Source organism: Dromaius novaehollandiae, chromosome 13 (genome assembly GCF_036370855.1).
Source record: "Dromaius novaehollandiae isolate bDroNov1 chromosome 13, bDroNov1.hap1, whole genome shotgun sequence".
NCBI lineage: Eukaryota > Metazoa > Chordata > Aves > Casuariiformes > Dromaiidae > Dromaius > Dromaius novaehollandiae.
The window spans coordinates 20,057,371-20,080,403 of NC_088110.1; the positions used below are offsets into that span (position 1 = coordinate 20,057,371).

At 42.5% G+C, this 23,033-nt stretch overlaps 1 protein-coding gene across 5 annotated transcripts in view; it reads left to right on the forward strand.

Annotated features, from left to right (window-relative positions):
- Window positions 1–23,033, forward strand: part of PLCG2 (phospholipase C gamma 2) — a 76,412-nt gene that overhangs the window by 1,609 nt on the left and 51,770 nt on the right. Inside the window, exons 1-2 of one of the 5 annotated variants that reach the window (XM_026092589.2) lie at window positions 5,660–5,681; window positions 11,274–11,514. In XM_026092589.2, the coding sequence (XP_025948374.1) occupies window positions 11,319–11,514 (196 nt within the window). In that variant the 5' untranslated portion in view covers window positions 5,660–5,681; window positions 11,274–11,318. Of the gene's footprint in view, window positions 1–5,659; window positions 5,682–6,062; window positions 6,182–10,695; window positions 10,861–11,273; window positions 11,515–23,033 lie in introns of those variants that run through there. The other 4 variants (XM_064519748.1, XM_064519749.1, XM_064519750.1 and 1 more) reach the window with 4 other exon arrangements.

Sequence of the window (23,033 nt, forward strand, 5' to 3'; positions counted from 1 at the left end):
CTGTTCAGAAAAAGTCGCTCAAGTGTATTGCTAGTTTTTCACTCATATTTTGATGTGAGATTTTGACGTGTTTTTATATGGTTACATACTTATCTGTGTTAGGACCCGTGTGCTCTTGTATGTACAGTTAATTCTGGTGCTTTGATTAGCTAGAGGGCTTTTCTAAACTTTTCTGATGCAGCATGTGACAGATTAAAGCTGATCTTTGCATGAGTGCACATAGATGCAACAAACTTCTCCCTTCCTGCGTGCCTTGAGGGAAGGCCTTAGACAATAATAAATCCCTGCACTCAGCCACGTACAGAGCAGAGAAAGCCAGGGCTTTCTGTGTTATGGTCCAGAAATACTATGGTCCCAGAAGTGCTTCCACTCATAGCAGCGAAGTCAGTGTTAACAAGACCTCAGCAGAATCACAGAAAAGTAAGAAATGATCCGCTAGAGCATGTTGTATCAGTACTCGCTGTGTGGTGTTCCTGTTAGTGCAGCATACTGTAAGCTCCCACCATGGCCTTTCATGACTTCAGTTCAGAGCAGGGGCTAAGTGCTCTAGTCTAGCCTTGCTTATCATTGTGCCCAGCTTTCCTTAGTTATCCTCCTTTATGCCTCTAAGAGCTTACAGGGATAATGAGTGAGAGCAGAAGGCTAAAGCAGATGCTAACAGAGTGCTTTTCAATCCTTAACTTGCTTGTGGTGCTGCTCTGCAATGGGAAGGAAATGAAAGACTGAAAGATAACTAGATGGAAGATCAAGACTTTTTCTTGCTGAGCCACAATACACTTCATTCAAAACTACTGTCAAATGCTTTTTCCCCCCCCCCCCCAGTGCTGCCTGCCTGCCATCACGTTTACTCTTATGGAAGACAGTTGCATTACTGGGTTAAAAAGTATAGGAGAACAGTGTACCTGGTTCCCTACAGAGCTTCCTACGTTTGTTTTCTTGTTCTGCTGAGGCCTTGTTAGCAGAATTTCTCACTGTTGGTGGTGCTGAGTGGAAGCACTAAAGTACTCCAGGGAGCTCGAGCTGCTGGCATTTTACCACTGTGGGTGCAGTGGCTGTGGTATTTCACATTTAATCCAAAGGTATGATTGCAGTTCTAATATATATACACAGGTGTTTGGTACAGCCAGCAAAAACTGTCCAAGACACGGTGTAAATAATCAGGTAGGTTAGGATGTTAAAAAACAAAAACAAAAGCCTCTTTCCTCTAACGTTCAGTTCAGATGTTCTCACATCTATTTTGGATTTTTATTTGATCCCAAATCACATGGCAGAGTTTCTGCTCAACTGAAACTTCAGAAAAATAATTCTGACAAATAAAAACTTCTCTTTTGGTATAGATAGCTTTGCTGTGAGGAAATACCATTCCTAAAACAAAACACCAGTATAAAACCGAGAAGACCAAGGCTTGACTCTGTCTGTGAGACTTTTGGCACATGTCCTCACTCTCTGTGCCTTGATTCCTTTGAAAATATGCAATAAAGATTACCATCCTTTTCTAAATAGTTTTGACATCTACAGATGAAAATTGTTACGGAAATGGAATATTATTACATTGTGTGTATGAGAAACATACACATAAAGGACAGTAATTCCCCAAATGTTTTTTTTAAATAGTATTTGCAAATAACAATGGACAAGGTGATTGAACTGATGAACATCTGAGCACTCAGACAAATGTTGCAGCAGGCAACAGGCCAGCTACTTAAAAATACAACCTCCCTTCCTTCATGTCAACTTTTCCACTAACTACTTGAGTAGTTTACTTTAAATCAATGTTTACTTTAAATACTGTGATTAAGCAACAATAATTTACCAAAATTAAAATGAAACTCTGATAAGCATGGAGCCAAGTAAACACTAGAACACTCTTTAGAAGAAGTCCACTTTGCAAGAAGCCCAGACTCCATTCTCTTGAGAAGATGGGCTGAGAACGTCGTAACCATTACACAGTACGAACGTGTCTGCAGGTGACTCTTTTGTAAAGTCCATTATTTGAGTTCTGTTGCTACAGCTAGACAATATTCCTAAAGTTCAGATTCATGCTACAAAAGCATTTTGGGACACTGAAGGTGATAACTAAAACTTGATTAAGGCTTCTGAGCATAGCTGAAGGTACTGCCATGAGGATCAGGGGCTGGTACAGGACTCTTCCTACCATACGAACAGCCAAGAGGAAGGAGCTAGAGAACCGGAGGGAAAACCCTGCAAACTCTTCAGTTCCTGCTCCTACTGGGGAGGCAGATAGGCAAAAGCACAGTGACAACAGTTGCTGGAAGGGGCATCATCGCCCTCCCCGACTGGCAGCAGTTGCTGCCCCCTCTCATCTCAACTCTGGAATAGGCCAGCTGGGCAATGGCTGCTTGGCCGCTGCAAGCAACCTGCTGCTCTAGGCAACGTCCCAGTTTGCAGAGGCCTAGAACTAGTCTTGATTACTAGGTCCTGTACATAAGCAATTTCAATTTCTATGACAAAGGAAAAACTTTGAGAAAATAAAGATGTGTATGAACAAGAGCTATACAACAACAGTACATCCTTTGCGTTCGTTGGCCCCAGAATCCCAGTAGCCAGTCTGCGTGTACGTGTGAGTGCAAGCGTGGGACTGCCTACTTAGCCAAGAAGTAGTGAACAATTCGGCAGTGTAGTATCACTCCATTTACAGGAGCTGACTTCAGTCCTTAACGATCACAGTCTTCTCCCTTCACAAGCTGGCATCTGCTCTCATAGGAAACTGGATTGACACACAATTCCAAGACTGTGGTATGCAAGTTTTCTGGGGAACAGGTTTAAAAAACCTGCTTCAGAGTCCTGTATGTGAAAAGTTCAAAGAACAGCTTGAAAGCGAAGCAATCTCTGTGAAGCCTCTGCTCGTAGCTTTTGCAGCGCTAATCAGAAAATCTAGCTTAGCTAATGTACATCCTGCTAAGGAGTCCAAATATTATGATGGTGAGTAAATACTTAGGCTAGATAGCCTATCAGTGACAGTCTCTAAAATATTTGTTCCTCCTGACTAATGACTCTTTGACACTGCCTTTGTTTTACAAGTGGGAATTGACAGGATAGAGCTATTCAGCTTCCATCCTCTATACAAAAGCTTTATTTTCTCTGTAGTACTTATGAGAAAATGGCATCAGGTTTGTGACCATTATTTATTACATCCATGAGGCTACCTAGCCAGTCCTGTGATTCTCTTTCATGCTTTGCTTTATTCTTCAGGGGAGGTAATCAACACTTCATTACCAAAACGATAATAAGGCAGGGCTGAAGCTTCAAGTGCTGTAATTAGAAACTGTTGGCATCAACACTATAAATTCCCTTTTTGAGGGACTGATGACCGGCCATAGTCATTTCACTCCAGCTGAAAACTGTCTTTTCAGATCTTAGAGTGTGAACTGTGATTATTTTTTAACAATTCAAAGAGGCTTTTAAAGCTACAAGAAGAAAGTTAAACTGAAAAAAAATATGGAAGGAACATTTTATTCCAATGGGTAACCTTATTCTCCTCTTTACACAAACTTTGGTGGGGCCGGATTCTTCAACTCAGAAAACAAATTTCCTCACACCTTTCCCCTGCACACATGCATATACATATTTTCTGTTACAAAAAAGAAAGACTGGACATGTTATCTGATAATTATCTCTGTCCATGAGGTCCATACTCTGTACAGAAAATTCTGTGTCTGCCTGGAAGGTCCCACTTTCCAGGTCTGAAATCTGGATGCCGGGAGTTGCTGATTCTGACAGTAGCTTTGACTCTCCTGTTGTGATTGCCAGGGAATCTGAGTCCTCCTCCATTCTGGGGTGGTGGATGTGCTGAGTAATAACTAGTGGGTGTTTACAAGGCTACTATTTTATTGGTTTGTGTTTAAGGATTGCTTACGCCTGGAGCAATGGAAAAGTGACTCTTTTTAAATGGATGAGTGTATGAATCCAAATAACAACTTCACATGAGCAGAAACATTAACCTCTTCTCCCTCTTTTTGCCCCTTCACCCCAGAAGCCCCCTGGGTAGCTGGGAGCTTACCCACTTGCCTTTGGTGGCTGAGCAGTTCGACACTGGAAAGGCATTTGTTCAAAAAGTGCTTGGGTCTCTTGAGAATCAGTTTTGTGAAATCCCATCTCAATTTCTGATCTATGTGGCTAAGATTTTTTTACATCCAGCAATTTATGGAGTTCAATGTTATGATTTCTACTGCAGAATTCTGGATTTTCTTCTACATACACATTTTCTTTGACTATGTAACAACTCTTCAGCTTTAAGAGAGACAGTTTTACCAGAACACAAAATGAGACAGTTAAACCTAAGGCTGTGCAAGAAACATGGGGATTAGGTAGGTTTTAGTCTTTGTTCCAGGACAGCATTTAGGCACTGCTATACTATAGCACGTGTAGACTAAAGTTTGGTAAACTTTGCAGCAGTGCTTAGCTTTTGCAGCAGAGTCTCTGAACAGCATAGATGATCAACTGCGTGCCTGTGTGGCGTGGGTTGTTCAGTGGTGGTTCCCGTGCTGCAGCCATGCCGTATGACTGATGAGGAGACGGTGTTGGTACCAGGGCTAGGGAGAGAGAATCAGGAGGGGCTGCTGAACGTGACAGTTTGGAGTTGTGCTGGGACTTAGATTCCCTATCAATTTATCCAGATTTAATTCTGGAATTGACAATGGTATTGACAGCGTACTGTTATCTCCTGTTTGTAAAAAGCCCTGGGATGACCTGTACCCTTTAGCTCTCTATGGTATGTAGCATGTGCCTTGTGGCTGTGACCACACCAAGGTATGCACTTTTTGCAGCTGGGGAAGATGGTCACTTTGCACTAGCGTTCTACCATTGCCCATGTAATTTCAACAGCAACTTCAGTGTGAAACATTGAAGGTTTTAATGATTAAGGACAAAAAATAAATTACGGGAGAGATACTGTCACATTGGTGTGACAGATTCTGTCTCCAGTAAAATGCTGTTCTGATAATCTGTAACTGTACCACAGATGTTATAAAGAGGGAAACTTTCTCCTGGTTTGGTATCTGGAAAACTGTAAAGGGCCTTTAGCAAGATGGTTCATGAAACAGCAAACAATGATGAAATTGTAATTGTAATGGTTTGACTTTGCATTTAAAATAACCCACGCCCTTCACAGGTGTTGCGTTTTAGGCTTTTTCCTTTTGCGGCATCATGTTTTGCATGCACCCTTCAGCTCTGTTTAGGAGCTTAGGAATTCCAGCCAAGGAGCTGCTACGAAATACGTTTGCAGGATGGACTGTCCTGAATGCACGTGCTGTAGGTAACGGTGCGAGAAGACTGTGCGACTACAAACGAGGTCCGTTGGTTTGATCAGAGCACTGTCTAGTCCACCGGAGGCATCTCGGGATTTACAGAGTTGTGTGCAAATTGACTCACTGCAAGCACCTCAATGTGCTGCTGTATTGCCAATGAACGGTTTCAATTCAAGACCAAAGCAGGAAACCGCTCCTATCAATCATCTTCCCAGCCCCATCACGCAGACCGGGGACACGGCCGGCACCTCACGTTTCGCGGCGGGGCCTGGGCCAGGCCAGGTCTCAGCACGGCGGGACGCGTCAGGCCGGGAGTCACCTCAGACGGCAGCCGCCTGCGCTCCCCGCCCCAGCGGAGGGTGGCGCGTCCCACCGAGGGCTCCCGGTCACCCGGGAAGTTTAATTCCGGGCACGGTGAGTTTTGAAGCCTCTCGTCTCGCTCACAGAACTCACCTTCCTCCTTCGCGCCCCTGCGGTCGCCGTCGAGGCGCCACAGCCCGCCCGCCCGCGGGGAACCGTTACGGCGTAACGGCCGCTGCCCCTCAGGGCGGCTCCCGCCGCGCGGCCCCTCGCGCCCGGGACCCCCCCCCACCCCGGCTCTCCCTGCGGGCCCGGCCCCGCGCCGCCCTACTTCTCTCTCCGCCCGCCGCTCGGGGAGGCGGGGAAGGGCCGGCGGGGGGCGCCCTGCGGGGCGCCGAGGGCAGGCAGACGGCGGGGGGGGGCGCTGAGGGGCCGGCGCGGCGCGGTCCGGTCCCGCCTCAGCGCCAGGAGTTGCCCGCGGGGGCGGGGGGGTCACGTGACCGCCCCTTCCCGGCCGCGGCAGAAGCAGAAGTGGGAGCCCCGGGGCGGCGCGGGGCGCGGAGCGGCCGGGCCCGCAGAGGCGCCGGCGCGGACACCGGCAGCGGTGCGCGCAGGTGAGGCGCGGGAGCGCGCGGCCCGGGGCGGGGCGGGGGGCGCCGGCTCCGCTGGGGCCCGCGAGCGGCAGGTGCCGGGGCGCGGCGGCAGCGAGAAGGCGCTGAGGGGCCCCGCTGCGCTGTCGCCCGCCGCGGGCCGTCCCACCCGGGGGGGAGGGCGGCTGGGCAGCGCCGCCGCCGGGCCCCTTGGCGTGTCAGCCCCGAGGCGTTAGCTTGGGGCGTCGGTTGCTGCGGCCGGGGCCGGTGACGCGCCCGGAGCAGGCGGGAGGGAGGCCCGCGGCCTGGGCGAGGCCCGGGGCCCGGTGCCGCGCTGCCTGGGCGGCCTGGAGGCACCTGCCGTGCCGCGGTGACACGCAGCACGGGTCCGGCAGCGTCGTCTGAGCTGTCCTCCGCCCGCACCCTCGCTTATCGCTTGCCTTTGCCATGGTTTTTCCTTGTTTTCTCTGTTTTGTCAGAGCGTTGTAGGCTGATCTTGAGGCAAGAGTAGATTGGTTTTGAAATTGTGAAGTACTGTAATGAAGTTAAATGCGCGGTCCTTTGGATAAATGAAGGAGGTCTTTCTTCAGGGTCCGTGTTTGCGTGGTTACCGGCAGTGAGTCTTCCTTTCTCGTCTGAATTAGTCAGGCTCTCCAGTTAGAAAAGCGTAGACGTTACCCTTGTGCTACTACGCAAACTACCAACGGCTCCGATCCTGCGTGCGAGACGGTGCCACCCAAGTTTTGCTCCCATAGTGCTGACAGTGTCACGCATCAGCGTCTGTGTCTAAGCTAGACCTCAGGAGATGTTTCTGTGATTAGCAGCACACTTGTTCAGTCACTAGGCTGATGCTGAACTTCTCTACTTTAGGCTCCAATGACTCCTGCGTGCAAGAGAAGTAGTGCTTTTATTCCACATACGGGTGTCATACCCCGCTGGTTTGGAGGCAGCCAGATACTGTGTTGACGAGGGTCATAACAGGGTTTTGCTGGGTAGAAAACCTGTTGATTCAAACAGTTGTGCAGTGGTGGGTGTGAGACGACTGTTATAAAGGTTATGTCTAATATCAAGGGCTTCCGTTAGTTCTTTTGGGAGGTCAAATGTGTTTCACTGTTAGGAAACTTGCTGTAACGCCTATTCACAATTATTCTTAAACTTTTTCCCATGAGGATCGATACAGGAATGGTTTGTTAGATCAAATAATAAAATATTTCTTACTTCTTAATTTTTTTTATCTTCTACTGATGAAGTAGATATCCTCAGCTACAGTGTTGTTTCACAGTAAGTTAAAAACCTGGCTTTTGACTTAGGATTTAAGTTAGACTAAAAACAATGTTTGCTCTGTTTTTGGAAGAAAGAGCTGCTTTAAAAGGGGAAGTCCAGTATATTATATTCAGCGGAAACTGTTTAAGAAGCCACCTCTGAGAGGCAGTTCCTTTGTACTAAGAGACTACATCTCTCAAAAAATGTTTCATTGCCTTTTATTAAATGGCTCTATTTAGAAACTCCTTTTCATGTGGCTCCAAGTCATGTTTCACTCTGATGCTACACCTTGTATTGTAAGAGGCAGATCAGGTGTATGTTTTGTTATATTCTTCAAGAAAAAAACTGTACTCATTTACACGTTGAGTTTTATTATTGCAGTTGAGGTATTAAGTGGTTGAAGCCTTGTTCTGAATTACGGTGTGTTCATTTGAGTACAATTCTTAATGAAGGGAGCAAAGTGAGAATGCTAGGTGTGCATTTTTTTTGTTTGAAAATCAAACACTGTTCAAAGATTATTATTATTTTTAAGAACCACCCATACTTGCTCTTCTGTTACTACAAAACATTGTAGCAAGAGGAGGAGACTCTGACTATCTTGTTAGATGCAAATCCATGGTCATTTAAATAATTATCTGTTTAGTCCCACAGAGTCAAAGAATTAGTTACATTCTAGCTAAAATCTACCCTTACTTATCACCCTTAAAAATATTTCACAGTTCTCAATCATAAGATTGGCATATATAATTGTTTTTCAGTATTAATAGAGAAGTGGAGTACCCTTTCCTTATACGGTAACAAACTAATAGATATTGAACACCACATAAACTGTATAATGTTTTGCAAAACATGGAGTAAGACATGATTCCTGCCCTAGAGCACTTGAAGTTCACTGTAGGCAATGCAGAAAAGGCCACCCCGTAGATGAGAAGACACTGTTGTTTGCTTTGTGTGCCAAAAAAGAAAGTGTTTTGGTGAAGTGGTGGAATTCAAGAAGGGACAGGAAAGCTTGTGCTGGACAGCTTCAAAGTCTGGCAGATCAGCCTGTGGAAGCAGAGCAGTGGGACACAATGGTGAAGGAGAGTTTTGTAGTATTAATAAGAGAGAGCTGAAAGGAGAGCTCTTTAGTGAAGAGCAGGTCAGGAGACAGTGACATGGGGTGACGGGGAGGAGGGTTGGAAGAAGTCACGAAGGGGAAGCGAGAAGTGGCACGGTCGAATTAGTTATCAACACGGAAACTGAAACTGCTTGTGATGGAGAGCAGTGGACTGAAGAGAGAGGAAGAGCCGCTGTGGCTGGTGGTTGAATGTGCCCAGAGATTCTTTAAACCTGTCCTGCTCCAGGAAGTGGGTAAGGGGGATGGTTGGGAACTGTGTGGCAGCAGCTCCTGCTACATGTGTGAAAATTATATCACTTCTTTCTTTGTGCATGGATGAAAGAGCAGCTTCCAAGGCATGCTGCTTGTAAATAATCTTGCTGAGGGGTAGTCGAGGTTGCAATTAGCTGTTTGATGTGATGATGTGTGGGAGATGGAACTACAGAAACGTGTTAATATTTATGAGAGCTCTTGCAAATGCATCTTCCTTCTGACTGTTTTTCTGCCAAGATGTGTCCCAAGTGTATGTGCATGAATACCTGCCACCTGACATGTGAGTAAGGAAAAACAGCCTTTATAGGAGTAACTACCACATAGCCATGAAGTCTTAAAAGTGCACGAACAGGCAGTTTGAGACATAGCAATCACTTCTTTCAGTATTTGTATTTACTTGTGTTTTTCCCTCACTTTCTTAAAAGTTCTCAGGAAGACAGTGGGTTTGTTCGAATTTCCTTGTCGGTCAGTGTAGTTCTAGTGCCCAAAGAGTTTACACGAGCTGTTGTCATTAGTTCTTGCATTTTCTTGTCGTTGAATTGCCCGTTCTCAGTCATTAGCATTTCCTCTCAGTTCCTCCTGATGTAATAGGAGAAGATGCAGGCTCCAGAGCCTTTGAGCCTTCCCAGATTTCAGAAGTCTCTTTGGGCAGCAAGTTAATGCTTCTGTTGTAAGGCAGAGCAAGAACAGCAAGCCTGCTGCAGTCACATAAGGACAGCATTTTGACCATCTGAAGATGGTATTTGTATTGGCAATATTAAAAAAAAAAAATCCCAGGAGAGTGGAAGTGTTTTGAATGTGCTTCTAATCTATTGCAGAGATCTGTTCTCCCGTATTGATATCTAGATTGTTAATACTCAACAACAGAAGGGTTTTCCAGATGTTTCTTACAGTCATGGAGATTGAACTATTCTCAGTTTCAAGAACTGAAGATTTTTTCAGCTTAACATAGAGCTCGCGAGGTTTTTTTATGAAACGTAAGTCTCCAAATATTATAAAACAATGAGCAAAGTCTTGTAGGAACAGTCATTTCTAATAAGAGCCACTTCTCATTCTCTCTCAAGTGGAGAAAATCTCCACAAGCAAAGATTTAATGGTAGGTAAGGGCTTGAAAGGGACTCGATAGGGTTGAAGTGATCCTTTTTTGACATTTTATGAGACCCTCAAAGTCATCAAATCAAGATGAGTACCTTCAAGGTTTGAACTTTGTTCAAGGAAGTGCACTTTACGTTGGACGTTCTAGTAATGTTTGCTGTTTTCTGAGGGGAAAAACAGCATTGCTATATGAAGACTTGAGTGGTTTGTTCTTCCTTTCTAGTACTATGAGGTGCTTGGTAAAAGAAAGGGCATTTGGACAGAATATGTGGTGCGTTAGGCTTATGTTTTACATCTGGTGTGCATGTATAGTTTATAATTGATATTCTTAATACTGAAAACCTGCTAGGTATTACAGAAAAGGGTTCTACTTATTATTCTACTAGGTTCTTTTCAGGCCAACAGTTCAAGACTGGCTCGTGTAACTGTCCCGTTGAATAATCCTAATTTGGCCACTGGTTTTACTAGCAAAAAGGTGGAGGCTTAGTGAGCGAGATAAACTGGCATGATAAAAGCTATTTGTGCCGTATAATTGCATTTATACCACTTTTTGGGGTAGGAAAGAATGTAGAAAATGTTGCAGAAAATGCTACAGACTCACTGAACGTTGCTCTTTTAGCAGATATTTTTTAACATGGTTCTGCTTTAGTTTGAACAGAAGAATTTTTCATGTTTCCTATGTGTTGCTCAGTTTTATTTATTTTTAATTGTTAGACTTAAATGCTTTCTTTATTACGACCCAGGTATTGTTCTACTTGGATTTCGATGCTTTGCGTTCTTTCTAATTTTTGCTCTTTTGTCCTATTAGGTATACTTATGTTCAGTATTTCTTCCAGGTGGTCCTGTGTTTTCTGCCTGTGTCACATACCTTTATGTAGCAATGCTGATGAGATTTTAAAGATGGAAATCTGTGTTTGTAATGGTGGATGTGTACTTGCAATTGAAGGTTTGCATGCATAAAACAGCATATAGGGAAGTATGTTGATTCATATGATTTTACATATTTCGGCTAAGCTGACCACTGTATTTTACTCTGGAACACTGCCTAATGCTGTGTTGTTGCTAAAATAGAGGTGTTAGTCTTGCTGTGAGCTTTAAATCAATTCGTTGCCTGTGGTGGCTACTCCACCCAGCTCTTCATTTTTAACTGCTTTTGTAACAATACGTCAGCAATTAGTGTCACCTCCCTCTGTGAAACCTATTCCTACTTTCTTGCAGGATAAATTGGCAAGATGCTGTTAATGTTCACCATGTATCTGCCATGTATTTGAATGGGAAGGAACCACTGCTGGGTAGCTTTAACTTATTTATACAAGTGTGCTTTTAAAGAAATAAGAAGCGTTGTTTTAAATACTGAATTTTCTCTCTTTCCTTGCTTTTTCTCTTCAGCACGCTGAAAACTGTAAACGTTTGATTTAAAAAAAAGAAAAAAAAATGCCCAGAAAGAGTGTAGACTATGGAGTGCTGCCAGAGTATGAGAAAAGCCAGATTAAAAGGACCCTGGAGCTGGGAACTGTTATGACGGTGTTCAGTCTTAAGAAGAGTAATCCAGAAAGGAGGACTATTCAAGTCATAATGGAAACCAGGCAGGTAGCATGGAGCAAGACAGCTGACAAGATTGAAGGATTCTGTGAGTATTTGCAAAGTGTACCTGAACTTGGAGTTACTAATAAATTAATGTAATTGTCAAACATTGATTTAATGATGCTTTACATTAACATAATGATGCTTTTGGCTGAAAAGGATTTGATAATTTCCTGGGGATATTCTGAACTGTTGCAGTAGGTGAAGAATCTTCTGTGGTTCACTAGTTATCTAAATAACATACTTGTGTTATTAACATGCTTTTCCCTTGACCCTATTCTCAAAGTTTTCATCTCTGACTCTGATGCTACCTGTGTTCTGTATGAATAGTGTTACTGAGTCAGAGCTCTTTTGCATCATCAAGCATCAAATTGTCTTGTAGATTAAAAGTTTTTTTTTACCCCTGCTCTCTTCAAAAAGACAAAGCCTCCAATACAGTATAACTGAGTTACAATTTCTATTTTTTAAGGAATTTGCAGTTTTAAGGTAGCAATTAGTATTTAGGACTGTTGCTGGAAAGTACCAGTGACTTAGGAGGATGAAGCTGCGAGAATGAGAGATGTTTTCAAGGTCCTGCGTCGATGCTGTCTCTTCAGCTGGTATCTGAACTGGCTAAAACCATCATTTATAACACTCTGGGAGATTAGAAGAGGACCATAAAGCTACGTGGGCCTGTAAAAGTTACAGAGAAGAATAAAGTGAAACTGGTTATCAGTTCTTACCAAACATGGTTGATGTCAAGCAAGCTCAGCTTGCAGTATTTGGGATGAGCAGTGCTATAGTTATAAAAAGTATGATTACTGTGCTTGCATATGACTGTATGTAAACTAATCTGTGTGGTGTTTTTTTTTTCTTTTTTAAACTTCCAGGTATGGTTTTACCATGCAATTGCTAAATGGCTTTTGTATTCAATAAAGGAATTGAGTTGCTTGTCTGAGTTGCCAGAATCATTTAATGGTTAGCCTCAGCTAACATGAGAAGCTTGGTGCTGAGGAACTGGGGCTATTTGGGAAAAGAAGTTGTGATAAGGAATTGGAGTTCAGAGGTTGGGAACTGGGAAGGCTGAGCAGGTGTATTGAGGTGAGAGAGTAAAAACAGCATGAGAAACTTACAGAGGTGAGACTAGAATTTACTGAGCAGAGACAGGGATTTCTGTGAGAAGCAAGTCGATCAAGAAGAAAAAGGGGTTAGGAATGCGAGAAAGAGGTAGAACTGAGGCTAATTAAAAGTGAAAAAGATCACAGACATGGAGAATAAGCAGATGTTTCTCCCTGTGGCATTTCTGGGTCTTGACTAAATATATGTGAATTCCATTAGGGAAAAAAGATCTACGTCATACTATTGCAGTGCTAGCCCACGTTCAGAGCAGCTGTGACTGGCACCAATTAGTAGTTCAAGTGGCAGGAGCCATCGTGCTGGTGTTCTCTGTGGCTGTAAGTACAAGTCATAGAAACAGGGGAGGTGGAAGAGATTGGAGTTTGTCCATTCATTGGTAGATTTCTTTTTTTAATGTAAATACATAGTGCAATAAAAATGCTGATATCTTTAAGGTTGTAAAGACAAGCACTGAGAAATTGCATGATTTTTGGGCTGTCTGAGCAACTTTAGTTCACGTCCCTGACATACAAGTAGTAAGTCTCCAGTTGCTAATGTTTCCACTGGATTTTGTTGCATTCATTGCACAGAGTGGACCTGGAACAGGACATGTCATGGAATGAAGGACTGAGTTATCTCTAGGACCTTTTTATTATTGGTGGTAAAAATTTGGTGGTGAGTAGTGTTCTGAGGAAAAACAAACAGGGCTAGGCATGTTGATTAACAGGGCACTCTGGATCATAATCTCACTGTGCTCCAGTTTCCTGTGTTCAAACTGATGGTAATTATCCCTTCCTATAATGATGTGTGTGAATGTAAGTCCATTACTGGTTCTGATAGCTCAGATCCCGGAGTGAGGTTTGCCAAAAAAAAGTCCTGTAAGGAAATGAATAATTTGATCATAAGAGCATGATTTGGAAGTGCTCGGCAAATAAGGCCTGGGTTGACACCCTGAACAATAAGCTTAAAACAAAATAGAAAATGAGCATTTGTTGAGTGAATGAGGCATCAGAGTCCTTTGGCAAAAACAGTATGTGATCGTGTATTTAAAGACTGTGTCACAACCATTTGCACAAAGGGGCCAGATTTAAAGCTGTCCAGACCGTGCATTCCGGATTTCAGCATAAACTTTTTTCAGTGCTCGACTTTATGATAATCTGTTGTCAAAGCTTCCTGGGGAGGGGATTGGGGTGTAGTAATAAGGCCTGCTAAATAAAGTTTGCTTTACGCATAGATTTTAACACTCTTTCAAAAAAACCAAAAAGACAAATATTTTAAATCAAGTTTCACACCTGGGTAGTTCAAGAGGGCAATGACTTGCTGCCCTTATACAAGCAGTCGTTACCAGAACAGGGAATATGCCTTTATGCTTGTGATTTAGCCAAAGGGCCGTTTGCCTCTCTCCCTATAAATTCTAGTTCTGTAGTAGTTATTTTAATTCGGCAATCTTTAAGAGGCCTTTATAACAGTGGAAGCTTCAGATCTGAGAATATCTCATACTTTAAAGGATGAATATGCAAAATACTGTTTTGATGCTTTAGAAAGCAAAGAAACCTCCCAAAACCAAGGACATATTTTGCAGGCGCTATTTTAGAATATGATGTGAGCCCTTGTTACAGTTCATGCTAAATCATGTCTGATCTACTTGAAATGAAAGTCGCTGCAGCTTTAACTTGCTGACAGTGTTTTTGCTGAAGAGGAAGGAAAATTGTTTGTTTATTTTATTTTTATTTTATTTTTTATTTTTGCTATTACTTCTTTTGATGGAGAATCAGATTTCCATTTTGCCTGAAGAATGGAAAAATTATGGATCCAAACCTTTCATATTTGATAGTTAAATGGATGGGCTAGAAGACAAGTTGTTTGTACTTTGGGCTAGAAGAAAAGTTGGTTTTGGTTGTGTATAAACGAATATTTCAGGTCACTTGTATATACACTTGTAGGTTGTGTTGAGTTTGAAAAATAAAAAAACCTCACACATTTGAAATATATCTTTCAGTGGCCAAGTGCATAGAATTACAGTCTCTCATAATATTTTTGTTTGATATGCAGTGTTTTGATACTGAGGAGTGTTGCGTAGGAACTAATTAGTGATGTGATTTTAATGGTTGCTATTTTCCCATACTACAGTCCAATAAGAATTAATGTTGAGTATGGGTGGGAGAGTAAAATTGCTTCCTGTTGTGTATACAGTTTTAACTCGAGTTTGGCAACTGCTCTTTTAGAGAAGGCAGAAAACTGAACGTTTGCACCTGTTAGAGGGTTTGTGTTTCTAAATCAAATAGTGAGAAGAGAGAGTTCTTAAGTTTTGGGACACAAAAATAGACTGCTAATAGAGAGATGGAGACCAGCTTTTATAATTTGCTGTAATTCTCTTCCTTTTGAAGCTGAGGGGGAAAAAATCTTGTTTCTCTCTTGTGTGTGTGCACTCTCTCTCTTTTTAACTGCATTGTGTGGTGTTGTGCCATGGGAATTTTGAACATCATACACTGAATTTCTCGCTGGTGGACTATAGATGTGGGAAGGACACTCAGATACCTGTAAGCCATAGTTGCTCATATTGCAGGCTGATCAGTACTCTATTGCAAGCATGCAAAACTCATTTGATTGTGGGGGAAATAGTAAATACCTTTAAAATTTATAATATAAACTGCTGAAAGAGATCTCTAGCGTTGGAAGCCTTGACATAAGGGGGAACTTCTGTATTGATTTCAGTGGGGTAGGATTGGGTTCTAAAAGAAGAAGAAATTGCAATAAATATGGAATGAGAAAAATCTCGGACATATGGAAGTGAGGCAGAGATACAGGGTGCTTCCCCCCCCTAATCTTGCGTTGAAGTAAAAATTTCATTCACTGTAATGAAAGTTTGGTTGGATAAACACTGCAGGATTGTGCCTAAACTGATTACTTAATATTTTGTATAAATACAGTTTTATTTGTAGTGTGCAGCAAGAACATGCAAGTGGAGTTGCTGATGGACATTCTTAAGAGAGCTGGTTTAAAAACAAAGGGCTGTTTTCAGGGTCGCAACATTTTTTTGCGCAGGTCCTTAAACAATGGCCTGTGCATTTCTGCAGACATAGTGGTAATAAACAGTGCTCCTCTAAGGTTGTTACAAGAAGAATTTGCTGTTCTTTTAGACATTAATTTAAACTATTTTTATGCTATTTGGGATCTAGCTTGGAATTAGGTAGCAGGTGCAATATTTTATTTTCTCAGCAACTTGTTTACTGTATCTACAGTTGCCCAACTTTCACACTGCTGTTGGCTTTATACCTTCCATACAGTAATCATTTAAACTTATCACTGCATATTAGATATTTGTATCTGTATCATGCTCTTCTTTACTGTTAAATTTACTGTACTACTCAAAAATGCATAGCTCGGCATGCCCAAGGCAGTGGAAGTGATTTGGGAAGTAACTGAACACAAGAATAAAGGTGATTCTGCTCTGTGCTTCTTAAGTGTATAACTATAGCAAAACTTCTATTTTCTGTAGTGCCGCTTCGTAGTTGGAGATCTTCTGTCTCTCTAAACCTTTGTGGATCACAGGATTGTTAGGGCTGGCAGGGACCTCTAGAGATCTCCTGGTCCAGCCCCTTGCTGAAACTGAGTCAGCTAGAGCAGGCTGCCCAGGGCTGTGTCCAGTCAGGTTTTGAGTGTCTCCAAGGATGGAGACTCCACTGCCTCCTTCTCTGGGCAACCTGTTCCAGCGTGCAACCACCTGCATGGTGAAGTGTTTTCTTGTGTTCAAGGGGAATTTCCTGTGTCTCAGTTTGTGCCCACTGCATCTCGTCTGGTCACTGGTCAGCACTGAGAAAAGTTTGACTCTGTTTTCTTTACTCTCTGACCCCCCCCATCAGATATTTATGCATATTGATAAGACACCCCCCCCCCCCCCCAGCCATCTCTTCTCCAGGCTGAACAATCCCAGCTCTCTTAGCCTCTCCTTGTATGAGAAAGGCCCTAATCCCTTAGTCATCTGCTTCCCAAGCCCTCTGCTTGACTCACTCCAGTAAGTCCATGTCTTTCTGGTACTGGGGAGCCCAACATTGAACACAGCACTCTGGATGTGGCCTCACTAGTGCTGAGCAGAGGGGAATAATCACCTCCCTCGACCTGGCAATGCTCCTCCTAATGCAGCCCAGGGTACCATTGGCCACCTTTGCTGCAAGGGCTCGTTGCTGGCTCGTGTTCAACTTGTCCACCAGGACCCCAGGTTCTTCTCTGCAGAGCTGCTCCCAGCCCGTTGGCCCGCAGCATGCACTGGTGCACAGTTGTGCTTTCCCAGGCGCAGGACTTTGCAGTTCCCTTTATTGAACTTTATGAAGTTCCTCTCTCTCCATTTCTCCAACCTGTCGAGGTCCCTATGGATGTGAGGGACCAGCAGCACAACCATTTGGTGCATCAGCCATTCCTCCAAGTTTTGTATCATCTGCAGTAGTGATATCAGAATAAGATAACTGAATCCTGTCCTGATCTTTGGGAAGTGTATAGGCCCAGAATGCAAGTGTATACTGGTATAAACCTTGGATGAACTGTTAGGTTATTATGAGGGCCCTTCTCAAGTTTTATTAATTTAAACTACTTCCAAAACAATAGTAAGTCATGTGCTCATGAACATACTTTTATGCTGGTATAAAGGTATCCGTGCAAGGGAGAGGTATGAATAACTATACTGATAAGAATGTTTAGATACCCCAGGGCCAATACTATGGTGGTACTGTGTGTTTTAAACTCCTTTACTCTTGGAAGGGTCCCTTTCGTTAAAAAAACTGACAGCTTTTCTGTTTTGAGTAGGGCAACAGAGTTGCTAAAATTGTGGCTGTTTTCTGCTCAGTGCAGATGCATTTCTCTGGATGAGTAAGTTAAAATGGAGATACCTTTCTCTAGAAAACTCTTTCTAGACCCAGGCCTGCAGTGTGATAACAAGTGAAGATATGCAAAGGCTATGAAGTGCCTAGTTTAAATAGTCTCTGTCTTCATTGTGCAGCTCAGACAGTTGGTTTGTGTCAGAGATTTTACATTGACCTTCTGAAGGACTTGAGTCACCAGGTACAGAATGTATTTTCAAAGAGAAATGAACCGGGGAGAAACATGTATATATGATACTCTGTGTGAAAGAATGTAGGTTATTTTTGTTCTTTAAGAAGGGTTTGCTATTTCAATGGAAGATGAAGGGTCCTAATTTTCAGCTGATACATATGAAGTAAATTTTCTTGTTTTAATAGAGCAACTGAGGGTCAGGTTTTTTTAGCTTAGGAATTATTTCAGTGCTGAGAAGGGTGTGCATCTTTTCTTCTGCAAGTATGACTTCTTATTTCACCTGGTGCTATGTTCTGGCTTTACAAGCTGGACTGTACAAAATGCACCAGATTGTAACCTTGTTGTTTTCCCCTGGCGGGGAGAGGGAGCATTTTGTACTGACTTCGCTATTAGTGCCAGTCCTCCCTGCCCACCTGCAAGAGAGGGGAAGGAGCAATGCATTAGTGGCTGCTCACACCCTTCCTCCCAGTCATCCTAGCAGTGTGGGTAACCTGTGCGTGAACAGCCTTGTTTTCCTGTGCAGCTGTGCAGCCAAGGCTTCAAGTGAGCTCTTGGATGATGTCTCAGTTTTCACAAAGTGAAGAGAGCTGTTGAGCTTGTCCAAGCTAATCAGCCTTGCTGAATGTTGGATTTTGCTGTCTGTAGGATACTGTAATCCTCCTGTATAATCTGCATTTCTTTGATTTACTGTGATTCTACTGTTGTAAAACTTAATGCTTTCCAGCCCCAAGCATAGATTAAGTGTCTGTGAGGTGTGTCTTTCCTTTCTTTTAGCCTGCAATGTTAGGAGAGACTGGTAGGTAAGCACCTTCTAAAAAATTTGTCTACACTCTGTTTCCCAGGAGCTTAAAGTTTTCTTTTAGATGGAAGGGGAAAGGTTAGCAATGGAGAGAGAGAGGCTCTGCCCATCCTAGAGTGTTTTGCAGGTGTAATGGTGGCCAGGACAGTTCTTAGTGCTACTGTTCTTTTTGTTGCCTGCTAAGATGACAGAGTATCTTTACATGTGCCTTTCCTGGTTCTGTAGAATCTAGCACAACGCACTGTGCAAACCCCAAATGGACAGAGGGAAGCAACGCACCTTTGGGAAAGATGCTTTCATCACAGTTGTTAGGCTTGCCGGATTCCATCAGTGTATTAAAATGAATGCCAGCGACATGTGATTCCTTATGTGGGACTGCAGAGAGCTATGCAAATAGTTGAGGGAAATGGATCTGTGGCTGTGTTCACCCATGCTTGGGTTTCTCCTAGCCATCTTGCTATTGTTCTGCGCAGACATTTTAGATGCCCTAATGTCAGTTAAGCTCATCCGAGGGAAATATTTGTAGATGCTGGCTACAAAATGTCAGGGCCTTTTCTTCTGGCTCCTACTTATTAATTCTATTTCTTATTCATTCTGCATTGTCTTCCATCATTTTGAATTGTTGAAGGTAACCTAAGGTTTGCTAAGTGGGTTATAGGACTGCTGAAGGGGCTCGGAACCTCTTCAATTGTCATTCTTCAGTTACTTACATCATCAGCGACCAAAGGTTGGCTTAACTTTTGATGGCAGATGTTTTTCCGTTGGAGTTGTTTGTTTGGTTTTTTTTTCCTTTCTGTTGTGCTTTACATGTTGCAGTGTAGTAGTAATACTTCATGGGATGACTCTTGCTTTGGAGCCCTTATTTTTATTTATATTTCTTGGTAGGCATACTAACTCTGATTTCTGTGGAGCCATTATCATTGACTTTAATAGGAGAAGTTTCATCTCCTTCTTGGATGAGTAATAAGTTTTGATGAGCTTTGCAGAAGTGCCGCCCCAGGGACAGACCAGCCTGGCGAAAGGTTGGGTACTCTGATAAAGAATGCATGGTCTAGGGGACCGAAGGTTTTAATGGGGAATGGTATTTCTGTTGGTGTGAAATAGCTTTGAGATGGTATTATTGCAGCCTAATATTAAGCGAATAACTTAGAAGGCTAGTCTCACTTCTCTATCCATATAGTCGGTTATGAGCACGAATAGCTCCTCCATGGCGAAGTTTGGAGTCCTTAAGTTAGGTTCCTGCTCTGAATTACTGTCCACTGGAGTTGCTTGCTCTGGTCACTGCACATATAAGGAGCATAGTAAGACCAGCCTCCTAACTGTGAGGCAGTTAGGTAGTGTGAATTCTTTTTGTGCTTCATTTTTTTTTCATCTATACAATTTGAAGAATGTGTATACTGTTGCAAAACATTGTCAATGTAAAAATGTAATCTAAACATTGAGATAAGGTGAGGAATGTTGAAAGTGAAACACAGCATAGGGAGTGTTTTTGCAACAAAGGAATACTTTCTGTTGGGTTATGGGTCTAAAACCCCTGACACAAGTTGTGCAGCTAGTATCAGATACCACCAATAGGAAAACTTAACAAATCTCCTGGCAGGCTAGGCTAGATCACAGTCTCCCCCCCACCTCCCTTTTTCCTCGTCGTAGCACAGCCTGAATTAGAACCTGCCTTGTGCTAGGGAGGTCGTCTGGCAGCTCCAGTCATGTAGCAGGGGAATGCAGGTTGTGTGGGAAGGTGTTTCTGATCTAGTGATGACCTAGAGCGAATGGGGCTGTGGATCCTTTACCCATAGGTTTTATTGACCACTGTGAGTTCATGGATTTGCAATTTAAGAACTGCAGATCTTTGTAGTTGTAGCAGAGCTAAACTGACCTTTGCTTTATCAACACATCAGCCAAGGAGTCTTCAGTTTCCTCGTAGAGGGAACTGGTTTGCTTGTTTAATTTGTAATAGGTCCTTTTTTGCAGAAACTGATTTATGCATGCTAGATATGTATCTGTGAATCTATGACTTACACACATACGAGTTTGCAATGTCTTGTTCATCATGCTGCTTCCTTGCAGTTCTGCTGTGTATTTTCATTCCCTGCATATTGGTTGCAACAGTGTGTGGCTGTGTGTGGTGACCCTCAGGTCATGCTTCGTGGTGTTGCTCCACCACTCTGAACTGTCATAGACCGCACAAAAACTGTGGGTTCCACGTTCCCATGCTTTCTGGGGGTCATTTCTGCCTCTGTGCCAGCTACTTTGCTGTGCTGTTTCATTGCTAAGATACCAAATGGCTCAAACAATCGTATTGTCATAACTGTGTTAGCAGTGGAGGGAACTACCGGAGAGCAGCGAGAGGAACGGGGAAAGCAAGGAGTGGCCAGGAGTGGGACCTCCTTCAGTCGGTACCCTGCTAAGAGACAGTCCGTGGAACCACCAGCTGGGATTTGCTGACACAGTACATTTCAGGTCTACCAAGTAAAGCCACCCAAATTTCCTCGCATTATGATACACATACTTATGTGCACATGAGTAAACTAAGGGCCAAAGAAGTTAGAGTATTTAAGTTTGTAGAGCAAGTAGCTGACAAGCTGTAAGTCTTCAGGAGGCTGATCTATAATAGGCATTTCATTCTCTGTCGGAAGTGAAATGCTTTAAGGAGAAATGCAAGGGAAAGTTTGTGGCAGCTAGAGTCTGATTAGTCAATGGAAACCATGCAAATTTCTGCATATCTTCCATGAATCCCTGTAGTTTTACTTATAATCTGATGATTCACAGCCATGAGAATTTATGCTCCAAGAAGTCAGCGGTGCCTTCATTGAATGTGCAAATGTGTGTTTCTCTGTAATAAATTATACAAATTTCAAGGAAGGTTCTGCTGAGGACATGAGATTAATTTTTTTTTGATTGCCTAGGAATTTTTGTGTCTAAAGTGATGACCACCTTCTGTAAAAATGAGTTGAACCATATTTTAATGCCTTATTCTTCAGGCAAAGAAAGGTGACCTAGCTTTTTGATGTCCTTGATTTATTGCACCATACTCAGGGGAAAAATCCAGTCACCTTTTAGTTGTGTGAACATACAACAAGAAGTAGGTTTAAGAAATTGGAGAGCAGTGTTTAGAAAAAGTAGTCATAACGCATCAGCTGTTAAAATGTTGTTTCTGTTTATAGACCAAGAGGTTCGGATCCAGGCAAGGTTGAAAGAGATGAGTGGGTAGATGTGTTGATATTAATTTATTCTGAAAACTTTTCTTTCTCTGAGAGGATGAAGTGCCTATGTTTGGGAATGGCAGAGATTCAGACTTCTAATTAATATAATGGCAAGATTAGTAAGTATGGGAATAAAGGCTATTTAAATTGAGGCTTTTAATGGTAATGATATCCCTTAGTATACTGTGTAGTAACCATTTCTTCTTTCTACAGTCCAGACCTACATTAATGCGGTGGGTCTATCTTATACTTTCTTCTTTCAGTTTTAATAGAAAGATGTGATGAGAACTGCATAGTATTTTATTTTGGGATTAACATGAGCTGTTAATTTCACGTTCTCTCTCTGTTCCTGTTTTTTCTGTTAATCTTTTTTCAGAATTTTGTAGAATAAAATGACTGCCCATTTATTAATACACTTGGCATTTCAAATTTGTTTAGTGTTACTAATAATTCCTTTGACCTATCAAAATAGAAGGAATTGTCCAAGATTGTTCAGATCACTTGAGATTTTCTTCCTACTTTGAAGATTTTATGCATTTGTCCTCTAGAATATGCTAAAAAACCCTCCAAAAACACAAGGGGAATTTTCATGTTTCAAGCATGCATTAAGAAAGGGAGTGAATTGAAATGAAGAGCTAACTTTGCAAGTCCATGATATAGACACTGTGGGCGCTGCTCTGTTGTTTCTAGATGTGCAAGACTGCGCTGTGTTCATGTTTTCATATTGGGTTACACTGCCAAGCAGAAATCACATTCCTGCAAAAGGTTGCACCTGGGTATTTTATAATCAAAACTGGGGGCTGCAATGCATCTATTATGTAATCATCTAGGTAACAGGAGCGGATCAGACCACATGGCAGTCTTCAGGGTCAGGCAAGATCTAGGGACATATAATTAATGTAATGGCAGTCTAATGCATGCTGCCACAGGCGATGCTGTTCTAGGTAACAAGGAAGGTATTTATTTAATGTTGATCTTTGTATTTTGTGAATTTTGTACTGCATTATGTTTTCCCCAAAATTTAATTTTGCTGCTTTTGCTTTTATAATCCTTGCTAAAACAGCCTGCTAAAGAGAGAGAGAGAGAGAGAGAGAGCGCGCGCGCAAAGTTTGGTTCTGTGCATCTTTTTGGCCCTCAGATGCTTTGGGTAGCCTAAAAAAACCTAACACCTAAACAGCTATTTATGGAAGTGTTTTACATTATTAAACATAGCGGAGGGATTTTTTTTTTCAATACGCTAAACAGTTAAGTCATTTAATTAGTTTCTCCAAATGGATAGAAATAACAATTTCCCACTAAACAGCAAATTCTTACTGCCTTTAAATAAGTTTTACTGATGTAAACATTTACTGTATCTGTACCTTTCTGGGAGAAGTAGCGGATATTTGCATATTCTCCTGCTGAGAAGTGTGAAACAAATGC